Consider the following 12,280-nt stretch of genomic DNA (forward strand, 5'->3'; position numbering starts at 1 on the left):
CACGGGTTGACCTTTGCCTTTTGGAACAAGCTGACGCTGCAGTCCTAGCTGTTCCGGAACCCACCAATGTAGCCCGTGCTGGCCTCAAATACACAGAGATACTCCTGCCTCAGCCTCCCTAGCTCTGGGAGGTATGGCACCATGAGGGGCAGGCCTCCCGTTCTAACGATGTGGAAGTGGAGCCTGAGAGACACTGAGCCCCTTCCCAGGCTTGCATTGCTTTTTACTACTCTGCGTGGCCTGGGCATCATGCCAGCTCACAGAGTTGCTGTGCTGGGACTGAAGTTGGGTCTTCTGACTCCAGATGCCGACCATTCCTCCCGGCATGCCAGCCCCCTGGATGCCCAGCCTATGTCATCTGGCCTCCTTGTCTCCTGGGTGCCTAGTGGCATACAGCAGCCATACTTGTAGTACTCCCGGGCTGCACAAATATTTACTCAGTGTAGACTCTGGTCAGCCTGCCTGGGCACTGTGAACAGCAAAAGGAAGCTAGGAGCAGCAAAGCTCCAGCTCGCTGGGGGAGCAGACACATCCTGGGCAATTGGGGGAAAGAGTGTGAGGGCTACAGGGTGGGAGGAGGCGCGGCCTCGGGAACACCGTGGGCTCACACCTTTACTACTGAGCGCAGCGGGAACAGAGAGGGTAGTCCTGTCTCCGGCCTCCAACCATCTGTGACTACACAGAATGCCAGCCTGGCGTCCTCTCCCCAATGCCAACAAAAGACAGGACCGCACCATCCCACCCTCCAGGATCTGATACCCAGCAGAGCTTGAGATCAGTTCTGCTGGAAGCCATGGAGTCTGGCTGCAGCAAAGAACGCATCCGAGATTCTGCTACAGCCTGCTCTGCCCTTCTGTGTCCTTCAACAGTGACATGACAGGGCACGTGTGGGGATTCAAGCTGCGGACCTGAAGCCAGAGACCAAGTGTCTGCATGCACTCACGCATGTATGAGTGCATCTGTGCACATGGATGTGTGACGTCTCGCACAGCGGCTGGGAGTGGGGGTGGGTAGGCACGCATCCGGTGGGGCCGGCGAAAGCCTCGCCTGCATTCCTCTGGGAAGGAAGGAATCTTCGGAGTCAGCTGTCCCCTGGCTTCCCTTCTTTTCTGGGACCTTCCTCCCTCCCCTCCCTCTGGCTCTGAGAGTCCATCCCAAATCTGTCCCCAGGGAGAGGCCTAGCTAGCCAAGAGACTCAGTAACCCGGTTCTCCAGTGAACTGAGATCCTAGAAGGAGGGGGTGTGGGTGTGGATTCCTTTAAGACAAAGGGCTGGGGGGGGAAGTGGTATCCGGAGGCACAAATCACTACTGAGAATGGCCAAACTGCCCTTCGGCAGGACAAAGAGGCAGCCCGGCTTCCCTCCCACCCCCAGCACCATCTCTGGCGCCTTCCATGGGACACACAGAGAAGCAATGTGTCCTGAAATGGATTTGTTGGGCAGCCCAGGGCTGTGCCCAGAGGGCCCCATAAATTAAGGGAGCAGACTTTGTGGGCTACAGTGAAGGGCATCTTCAGAGCTTCCCAAACCATGGAAGGCCTTCACTGAAGAACTAAATTATTCCTTCCCAGCATTCCTCTGTACAGAGAGGCAAGCTTAGAGGCCAAGAGACTTGCCATGATCCTATAGAATGGCAGTAAGGATTCGAATACTTTCTCACCATCCCCAGGCTGCCTCACTGGGAAAGTAAAACCCCTATTATTAGAAGTCCCTATTATCGGGAGCTTTGGAAATCAAAAAAGTGTCATGGCCTAGGGACAATCTTCGAGGCAGTTTTTGGGGCTTGGGGCATTAAGGGGCCAGCGCCCACCTGCTGAAGGGCCTCCCTGGGACGTGCTGGGAAAGGCAGGGACACTCCAGCTGCCCACTTAACATCCCTTTTTGGAGCCCTCCATTTTAGCCAGCAGCCCAGCCCCTTCTGTCTCACAGTCAGAAATAGCTGTAACAAAAGTCGTCCCAGGAACGAGCTTTTTAAAAAGGTTCTGAAAGCAGCCTCAGGAGAAGGTGGAAAGCCTCTGAGAAGCCCCTGCTGAGATGTGAGCCATAGTCACATCAGAGCTAGGTTGAGAGCAGTAAGTGACAGTTGAAAAGGCTGCCCAGAGCCAGCCCTGGATGACAGTCCCACCCAGGCCTCAAGTTTCCCCACCTCTGAATTGGTGATTTCTTTTTCTTTTATCAATAGCAAGCCTGTTTCCACACAGACTACCCTTTAGAATCATGGAAAAGCAGCCCGTGGTTGACATGGATCAAATTCCTGGGGCTCAGCCTCCCACTGTCCCCAGGTTCACCCATGAGGTGCCTTACTTGTGGGCTCCAGGGATCTGAAGGGCCCACTTGAAATCCACAAAGACAAAAGACCATGCCGGTCCCTGGGACCCTCCACCAGCTCTCCACTCACCCCAAGCACCAAGGACAAAGCCAGCCAGGAGCACACAAACTCTGCCTGTCTACCTGCAGCAAGGGGAGAAGGCCAGCCAGCCCTTAATCACAAGGCCCTAGCTTGGACCTGGGACATTAGAAAGCCACCCTGCCCCACAGGCAGCTGGACTGCCTCTACCAGTAACTGTAACTTCCTGGAACAGCTGTGACAACTTTCCTGCCACAGCCAGTAGGACCTACACAAAACCTTTGCTTGAGGACCATAAAGTGACCCACCCAACAAATGGAGAGCGCCTTCTCCAATAAATGAGAGAGGATATCATGGAAGCACGCCATGGTATAGACCCTGGTCATCCAGAGCAGAGACAGGAGACAGGGTGCCCAGAATATAGGAGGCACAAAGAACACAAAGTCATCTGAAAAGGCAAAAAGACCAGCCATGACACAGACCCAGGGGTCAACCAAAGGAGTCCAGGTCCCCTGAAAGCTAGTTCAGAAAACGCACGTATTTAAAGTTCGGATAACTTGACAGGATTCTCCCCGGGGAAAGTCCCCAACTTGCAAACTCAGAACGAGAGATCCTGGTGGCACTGGGTGGTGACAGAAAGAAGTGTTTGTTTTGGTTTCCAGATCAACGCTTCACAACTTTGCCCTCTCTACAGTCTGTCTGACCGCACTTCCCACACTGTAAAGGGCAGGTTGGCCCAAAGGGAAACCAGAGAAGCGGGGGCACCTGGGTGGGTGTGTGCAAGGACCAACTGGGTGTTGCTGACAGTGCTCGGGTGACTTAAAACTTGGAACACAAGACTATGTAAGGTGAAGGGACAGACAAACAGGGTCTACCCAAACCCATCCTAACGTGTGATTTAGCAATAATGAGGGACATTCTACAGAATGCGGGACCCCTAAAACACCACGTGAAAGAAACCAGGTAAGGAAAACTACGTATCATGGAATCCCTTTTCTGAGTCATCCAGAAAAAAGCAGATGGGCAGAGAGGCACCACTGGGCAGGTCGCTGACTGCTCCAGAGGGGAGCTGTTTGCAAATGGACAGGGAGGAGTGTTAGGGGGGTATGTTAATGTTCTAAAACTCTGGAGATGGGTACGCTGCTGTAAATTCTCTAAAAATCACTGCTGGCTTTAGGATGGACTGATTCTATCTGGGCAAAACCGAGAAACTACAGGTGTACGCGACTAGGCACCAATCATGAGAAGAGATCACGAAAGCCCACAGTCTAGAGAACTGGCTAGACATCCAGCTCACTCTTTGGTGAAGCAAGCAGGAGCCTCTGCCCCCCCCCCCATTGATGCCAGAGAACCCTGGAGCCCTCCCCTCTCCAGCCAGGACCTCTCTGGTGCTCAACACTGGGTTCCACACCAGTCACCCCAGGAAGCTATGATGCCATTGGTAGTCTAGAGACCAGGCGGGCAAACACCTTCGTCTCCTCTCTTGGACTGTGACCTCTTAATGGTTGAAGTACCAGAAGTAGGCTGGCAGCTCAGATATTTTTGCTTATTGCAACCCAATATCCCCTGCAAGCTAGGCAAGCGATCTGTCAAGGAGCGTCATATAATGACAAGCCAGCCCCTCTCAGATCATGTGGCCCAGGTATTTTTTAACCTTTCTTCTTTTTTAAAGTTAACTGTCCTCCTACCTTCCCCCACCCCCCGGAGGGCGAGGAGGAACACCCCTTGGAGAAACTCCACTACAGCGGCACGTGAGAACAGAATGCTCTGTGGTCCATGTGTATACTGTATACTCAAAACCTTAAGTTACCTGTTCCAGCTTCAATGAATGCAGCTGATGAGGCTATTAGCAGAAGTATCTTCTCACACTAGGGTAGGTGGGTAACTGTGTAAGCAGCCTGCTTGCTCTGTGGGCAATATTTCCCCAAAGAAAGATGCTTGTGGGGTCAGGCACATCAACATCCATGTGAAAGCGAGAGCACTTTCATGACTGAACTAACATTTTGATGTATTTGGGGGTTTTTATATTATGTTTATTTACATATGTGTGTGTGTACGCATGTGTTGTGTGCATGCTCATGCCATTGCAAATGGGTGGAGGTCAGAGAAAACCTTGCAGGAGTATGCTCTCTCCAGCCACCACGTGGGTCCTGGGGACAGAACTACAGCTGGCAGGCTCGTTGGCAGGAAGCACCTTTACCTGCTGAGCCACCTCACGGCCCTTGTTGCATCCTTATGAACTTCCCTAGGAGCTTTTCCTAAAGCATCACTGAGAAAGCCCAGGGCTTCAAGAAACTCAGCTGTTGTCCAACCACCTTGCCTTACAAGTAGGGAAACTGAGGCCTGAGGAAGGCGAAATGCTGACCTTGGGAAAATACAAAGCTTTGAACCTGTTTCAGAGAAGATAGGTCTTTCTGATTCCTACGACAATGAAGATAGGGGAGGAAGGTGTCCATGAGATTCCCAGAAAGGCGGGAAGAGAGGTGTCCACACCCCACCTGTCTCAGCAGGGAGGGCTCATTCCAGGACAGTGCCAGAAGCTGACATCACAGCCCACACCCTGGGCGCAACCTGAACAGCTCATTGCTCAATGCCATCTCCCTCGAAGCCTGGGCACCGAAGGCTTTTTATCACCTTAGTAGCCAGGGCCAAAAAAGCACACACACAATTAAACAAACACAGCGCAAGCCTGTATCACGGCTTCACAGTCGAGGGTGGCAGACAGGAGGGCCAGCCCAGCCCTCCTCCTTGAGTTTCACCATCGAGAGCAAGCTTCTCTTTTCCTAGCCTGCCCTGATGGGGATGACCACCAAGGACAGAGGGTGGCCTTCCTATGCATGGCATGGATGTTCCCAAGGCCAGAGAGAAAAGCATCCCCCAGCATGCCAGGCCACGCATGGGCAATGAGGACTCCAGGCAAGTCTACTCCTGCTTGTCACACGTAATAATAACATCTACTCCATTACTTGACACCTTCCAACAGGAGCGTCATCCCGCTGCCCCCTGGAGCACTGGCTGGAGTTTTCGATACCCATTTCCCTGAAGAGCAAATAGGTTTCCAAGTGGCTGACAATCTCCCCTGCAGGTGATGGAGGCTACCTGACTTCCCTCCCAGTAGGTAACCCTCAGTAGAGGCTAAGAAAGGAGCCCCAAGCCCAGCTTCCGGGGAGACTGTAGGAATGGAAGGGACAGCCTCACTCCCTTAAGAGCCAGGACAACAAAAGTCGAGTTACACACACCTGAGAGAGGAGCCTAAGCCCAGAGGTCCCCTCCCCCACACAAACCCTCTTGGCTCCTCTGGTCAGAAAGCTGAGCAGACAGTACTGTCAGCCAGGCTGCGGGCAGAAAGCAGCGTCAGGACTGCAAGCCAAGGAATCCCGGCTGCAAGGAGCACACTGGCCTCCTTGCCTCCTTGCCTCTTTGCCGGCGGCCTGTCCCTCATCTCCAGCTGGATCCCACGACCTGGGTCCACCAGGATTCTACCCCATGCTATCTCTTCCCTGGGGGTTTCTTGGGCTGAATTGACATTGACAGGACCTCAATAAACCACGAGACTTGGGAGAGAGTGGAGAGGAGGATGAATTTTTAAAAGCTCATGGCTGGTTCTGATTCTGCAGCCCAGCTATCTGGGCCTTCCAGACCTGGAACGAGACAGCAGACCCCAGGGCCCTAGGAACAGATCCACCCATCTAAATTCAAGGACAAAAAAAAAAAAAAAAAAAAAAAAAAAAAAAAAAAGACAATGAGCTAGTTGAGAGGTTTCCTTTTTTTACACCCCTCTACCACCAACATCTCAGGAAACACCTAAGCTAGATGACACACGGGCCAGGACTCCACCAATGGATCGAGTCTTGACTTTCACCACAGATTAGCCAAGCCGCCTTGAGCAAGTCATCAGCACCTCTTTGCCTCAGTTTCCTCATCTGCAGTATGGGGACAGGGCTGTCCCACACCGCATTGTCATGTGGACAGAATGAGATCACCACGAGTCCGCTGCTTATTACGTCCCTGGGAAACAATGTGCCTGGCCCAGGGGTTCGGCGCCCAGGTATCCCGCGCGCTGAGTCCTCCCCGAAGCTCGCAGCCCACCTGCCGGGCCCTGCCGCGGGTCCCGAGAGCGGCGGAGGGGGGGTAGGGGGGCGCAGCCACTCACCTCCGTTTGTACTCGTCACGTTCGCGCTTCACCTTGGCCAGCACGTTGTAGAGAGCGCGGATCTCCGGCGTGATGGTGTCGATCTGCACGCCCACGCCGTCCGGGTGCACCCAGGACACGCCGGGGCCCTGCACCGTCTCCACGCCGCCGCCGCCTGTGCGCCGCACCTGCGTGTAGCTCCAGATGGTCCCGGGCAGGCGGCCGTAGTGCTGCGGGTGCGAGCCGCCGCCGGGAGGCAGGCCGCCCAGGGCCACGGCGTTGGCGTTGACGCCGGTGGCCGCGCCGAGGGCCTGCCCGCCGCCCGCAGCCGGCGGCCTCAGCAGCTCGGGCCCGGTCTGCACGGCCTGCTCGCGGGAGAAGGTCTTGTAGCGCAGCCGCCGGTCGCGCTCGCTCTGCTGCTGCTCCAGCTGCTTCTCCAGGAGCCGGTTGCGCCGTTCCAGCTCGTGCACCTTGGCCAAGAAGCAGCGGAAGCGCACGTTGAGCCCCTTGAGGAGGTGGATGTTGGAGCCCAGGTCGTCCCGCAGCGCCGCCGTTACGGGCGAGGGGCCCGGCCCGGCCCCGCCACCGCCGCCGCCGCCTGCGCAGCCGCCGCCCCCCGGCGGGCAGCCGAAGGCCAAGGCCATCTCCCCGAACAGCAGTGAGTTGACCATGCGCCGACTGCGTGGCTCAGGGCCCCGGGCCCGCGGCTCCAGATGCGGCTCCAGCTCGGGGCCGGGCTCCCGGCGCGGCCGGGCCAGGGCGGGCGCGGGCTCCAGCGCGGCCGGGGTGGTGCCAGGTGTTCTCCAGATGCGGCTCCGCGGCGTCGGGAGGGACGGCGGGACGAGCTGGAGGTCGCGGAGGCTGCGTGGGGCTGGCGAGAGGCTCGGTGCCTGTGCCGCGACTGTCAGAGCTGCTGTGGACCGGCCGCAGCAGCGGCGCGCAGAGGACTCTCGGCCAGAGCTGCCCACTCTGCGGCGGGCCCCGCCCTCTGCAGGCACAGGCCACGCCTCCAGGTCCCGCCCTCTGCAGACGCAGACCGAACCCTCTTCCTGGCTGTCTTCTGCAGGCGGAGGCCACGCCCCTTCCTGACCCGCCCTCTATAGGTGGAGGCCACGCCCCTCGTCTGGACCGCCCTCTGCGGACATAGGCCACGCCCCTCTTCCCATTGCGGAGATTTCACCCGCTGAGACTCAGCTCCCAGGCCTGCAGCCCGGGCCATGCCCACAAACCCTTGGACTCCTCCCACCCGCAAGCTGCGCCACTCGTCTGTGAGACATCTTTCGGCTCCTGCCAGCTCAGGCTCCAGCAACGGCCCAGAAAGCCTTCGCCTGCGTGCGGCGCTGCAGGGTTAGCGGGGTTCAGATAACCTAACGCAGTCTGCACGCGAAGCTGCAGCCGGGAACGCGGCAGAGCCGGGCGCTGCAGCCTCTTGAAAAGACAGACGCAGGGTCCACTCACTTCCCTTCCTAGGGAGCCCTCTCCCACCAAGTCTGCCAGGAGGGCTTGACTTCCTGCCCGGCCTCCCTACGCGCCCCAAATTTCCCTGCCCCAGATTCTCACGCCTGCGGGTGTCTGTAGCCTGCAAAGATCTGGCAACCATAGTGTGTGAAGATGCACGCCACCTTCCCTACTCCAGCCTCCGGCGGCCTAGACCGCCCTCCTGTCCTCTGCAAAGCAGGTCCAGGGCTGCTGGCCCGCCTCCGCTAGCAGCTAGTTCACCCCAGATGCAGGGGTGAGAGGTAGGCCGGGGAAGAGCGAGCAATTATCCTTTCATCGTGCCTGTCCTCACAGCCCTGACTAACCACCGCCCATCACCACGTTCTCACGGGCTTTACGGTAGCTGATCCCAGAGCCAGGGGTCTATCCATCATTTCTCCCGACTGTCTTGCTGCAGTGTGGAGGAGCCCCTACCTGGAGGATCCACCCATCCATTCGTGCATCCATCCATTCATTCAGAGAGATATCTTCACACCCACCACCTTAACGTCAGTGTCTCCTGTGCCCACTGCAAGCGCTGGCATACAGTAGGTGCCAACTTAAGTGTTACCGCCACTTTACAGGAGAGGTCACTGAACCCAAGCAGTCACCACCATCCCACAACATGTTCTCACCAGCCTCCCCAGCTGCCGGCCTTTGGTCCTCACCACACACTTCATAAGGGAGGGACCCCGCCTTGAATGCCTGTGGCTTACACCGTCAGCTCCTAACCAGATCCTGGTATGTTCTAGAGTCTTCCAGCCACATCTTTTTTTTTTTTTTTCCGCTGCCGTTCTGTCTTGTCACTAACTTACGTATTTGCCTCGTCTGCTTGTGTGTAAGCTTGTGGCCAGGTACCCTGTCTTACAGGGAAAATGTCTGGGTGTTCTTTGTGGCAGAGGAGACAGAAGCGTGGTGTTCTGGGGTGCTGCTGTGTCCTGTTGTTGCTGCTGTGTTTCGGGTTTGGCCGTGCTGTCTTCCCTAGCTCCCTGCCAAATGGACTCACCTCTGAGCTCTGGCACTGCTTTCCTGGTGGTCTTTCTCCTCTGAGCCGAACCCTACCTGGTCACTGCTCTTAACTCTTAGATCCCATAGCCTCTAATGCTTTCCTTATCCGCCCCAAAGAATCAAGGACCCCTTGCCTTGAAGTTGTGGCTTTAGGGTTCCCAGGTGGACTGAGGAGAGAATTCTGAGAGGGCTGTGACACTGGGGTGGGCCCGAGTTCCACCCTGATGGTCACCGGTCTTCGAATGCTAGTCCACATTTCCTTTGATTCTGAATGAAGTCTGAGATTCTGTCACCCCTAGAAAGCAGATATTCCCACATCACGATAGTTGCTGTAAACATCCTGAGACCTAAGCTTCCAACATTCTGAAAGTCATATTGGCCTTACTGCTGTATCTGTTGGCTTGGTTTTAGTGTTTGGGCTGGAACTCAGAACATCCCAATGGCTAGGCAATCCTCTGTGCTTAAACCACATCGTCAGCCCTTAAGTCACATTTAAAAAAAAAAAAAAAAAAGATAATGTGTGTGTGCAAGCCACACCCCCACAACCCCAGATGTTGGTCCTCGTCTTGCACCTTGCTTGAGACAGGACCTCTTGTTAGATACTCTGCTTGCCAGGCTGGCTGGTCCTGGAGATTCTGATGATTCTCTCATCTCCTATCTTGTTGTAGGAACACTGGAACTATGGACGTTTGCCACTTGCATGGGTCCTGTGAATCTGAACTCAGCACGTCACAGCAGCACAGGTTTACCCACGGAGCCATCTCCCAAGACCCATTATTTAATGTGCTAATAAAAAATGTCTCTATCCTGATGCAGCAAATTTCCTTTTTGAATACTTTAGTGACTTACATTTTAAACTCTTTCATTGGATGAATTTTGTCAGAATGCAAAAAAAAAAAAAAAAAGATATGCTTTTTGTTTGTTCATTTTCAAGACAGAGTCTCATATAGCCCAGATTGGCCTTGAACATCTGATCTCCCTGCCTCCACCTCCCAAGTGCTGAGATTATAGGTGTAGGACATCAGCATGGTTTGTGCATCGATGCCCTGTGCAGGCTAGGCAAGCCATCTCCCAACAGTGACACCAAAATGTGTTCTTTCATTTGTTTGTTGTGACAACAGGGTCTCTCTGTGTAGCCACGGCTGTCCTGAAACTTTCTATATAGACCAGGGTGGCCTTGAACTCCCAGAAATCTATCTGCTCTGCATCCCTGATGCTGAAATTAAAGACAGGCACCACCATCTGCAGTCCTCTTAATGCATTCTATAAATCCTTCTAAGCGGGAACTGCAGGCATGGAAAGGGTTAAGGAGCCACACCTCTAAAGGAGCTTCCTATGGGCTTTTCCAGAATAGCTCTGTCCTATTGGGGTTGCCCTAGTGGGGTAGGAAGCCCCCTTGGAGACAGACAGCCCTGTCCTGAGCATGAAGGGGCTCAGACATCCCTTCTCCTTGGATGGAGTCCTCCATGGGCACCTTCTGGGAGTGGAGGCTGAGGAGGTGCTGGACGGGGAGCTGCTAGGGACACTAGACCCTCCTGGGTCAGTGACAGGGTCTGAAGGAGGAGGTTGCGGTCTAGAGGGCAGACCTGAGGAGGACTACAGAAACGGTGCTTGAGATCACAGGGCCCCAGCTGAGCCGTACAGACCCGAGGTCTCCAAACTAGAGAGCCGGGATACAGCTTGTTCCCCACAGTGTGGCACCAGCAATGAGCCGTGTGTCCTGCTCGCTGTGTCTAAGGTAAGAGTGAGAAGTGCCAAGTAGCCCACCAGATGGGGACCAACACCCTCCAGTTTGCCTAGAACTTGGGGGTTTTCCTTGATGCTGACATTGAGGGCCCAAACCCAAGGTCAGTTGCTGCCCCCTGCAGCCCACATAGAGCTGGATGCTTGTGAAGCCACAGTTCCTGGCCCTAACGACAGCAATGATCACCAGCGTTGCCACCATTCTGCACTTGTTTTGGGGTTGCTTTGCTTGAGCAAACAGGAAAAGCCCACCTACACTGAGAAGCATCTCCTTCAACTCCACCCAGCACCCCCTGTGGTGCCCAGCGAGAAGAGGGACTCCCCTTCCCCTGCCTCCCATCCCTCCAGGCTTTAGTTTCCAGAACATTCTAGTCAGGCTTCTTCTCTATCAAAATGAAGGGAGTAAACCGTCGTGGCACCAAGAGGAGGGAGCAGCCATGAGTCCTCACAGTGCTAGATGAAACCGAATCCCTAGCTTGCACCCGCTCTGTTCTTGAGGTGTCCCATGGCTCCTCCCCCTAAGAAACAATAACGAAAACAGCAGCCAAAAAAAAAAAAAAAACTTGGCAGAAAGGGTGACTTGAGCTCATCTGGGCTCAGCGGCACGTTGCACGAACCTCATCTTTCCTGGGACCTCCAGGCTACACACGGCTTTGGCTGTCTGTTCACTCCACAATTATTCTGGGTGAGTTCACCTTCCTAGAAAAGGGTGTGGATCTCACTAAAGTCAGGACACCAGCGTGTCCTGATGGATGCCCGGGTAGGGCTGCTCTTGGTCAGCAGTCTAAAGAGAGCGCCTGGTGGCTTCAGGCACTGTCCCAAGTGGAGGGTGCTAGCCTGGCTGCCACTGTCTATTCTACGCTGTAGGTGAGAACGGGGGAGCCAGGCACCACTGACAGTTAACTGTGTAACCTTGGGCAAGTTATTCAACATGCCTGTCCTCAGTTTCCCCTTCTGTCAAGTGGGATGGTGACAGTTTTTATAGGGTTGCTGTGATGAGCTAATTGTCATGGGCCAGCATCCTTCCTACCCTATCGTGGGAGATGGTGAACGCTGTGCCTGGGCTACAGGAGGCCAGCTTAGATCACTCAATGGAGGGCTGCAGCACTGGAGAGCCTTGTGATGGGCCTCTATCCATGACTCCCACAGGACTGACCTCACAGGACAGGGAATGCAGAGGAGACAGGCACACATACGGGGAATCTGGGATCAGGTGGGCTGTGGGACCTGATGTAGCACCGCTGGGACATTCAGTGTGTTTATTGTAGACGGATGGCAGAATGGAACTCATGTACGGGCTCTGTAGTGTGGTGCCGTCATCTCCAAGGAGGAGGTGATGGTATGTACTGTCTTACTTTCTGTCATACTAGTTTTAGATAAAGATCAACTGTGAGCCGGGGAAAGACCTGGCAATTCCCATGGGTCTGGAGCATTGATGTGTCCTTAACATGGCCGTGTTCATGTCATGAATGTTCATACAGAGGTGTACTCACTCCCTAAACAGAACAGGCATCTGCCAATGTGTCCTTTTCCCACCGTCACCGCTCATGAAAATGCCATCTCTCAAAGAGCAT

General features: G+C 55.0%; 1 protein-coding gene and 1 long non-coding RNA gene across 4 annotated transcripts in view; one reads left to right on the forward strand and one right to left on the reverse strand.

Annotated features, from left to right (window-relative positions):
* The window catches only part of Iffo2 (intermediate filament family orphan 2), a 43,246-nt gene extending 36,096 nt beyond the window's left edge, over positions 1-7,150 (reverse strand). For all 3 annotated transcript variants that reach the window (XM_021627823.2, XM_021627762.2, XM_021627697.2), the window contains exon 1: positions 6,501-7,150. In XM_021627823.2, coding sequence (XP_021483498.1) covers positions 6,501-7,150 — 650 coding nt within the window. The remainder of the gene's footprint in view (positions 1-6,500) is intronic.
* A 418-nt stretch (positions 7,151-7,568) lies between these two features.
* On the forward strand, positions 7,569-9,774 carry LOC132652954 (uncharacterized). The gene is made up of 2 exons (XR_009590536.1): positions 7,569-8,696; positions 9,632-9,774. It is a non-coding gene; the product is annotated as an uncharacterized LOC132652954 (long non-coding RNA).
* The last annotated feature ends 2,506 nt before the right edge of the window (positions 9,775-12,280 follow it).

The sequence above is a fragment of the Meriones unguiculatus genome, chromosome 3, assembly GCF_030254825.1.
Source record: "Meriones unguiculatus strain TT.TT164.6M chromosome 3, Bangor_MerUng_6.1, whole genome shotgun sequence".
Classification (NCBI taxonomy): domain Eukaryota; kingdom Metazoa; phylum Chordata; class Mammalia; order Rodentia; family Muridae; genus Meriones; species Meriones unguiculatus.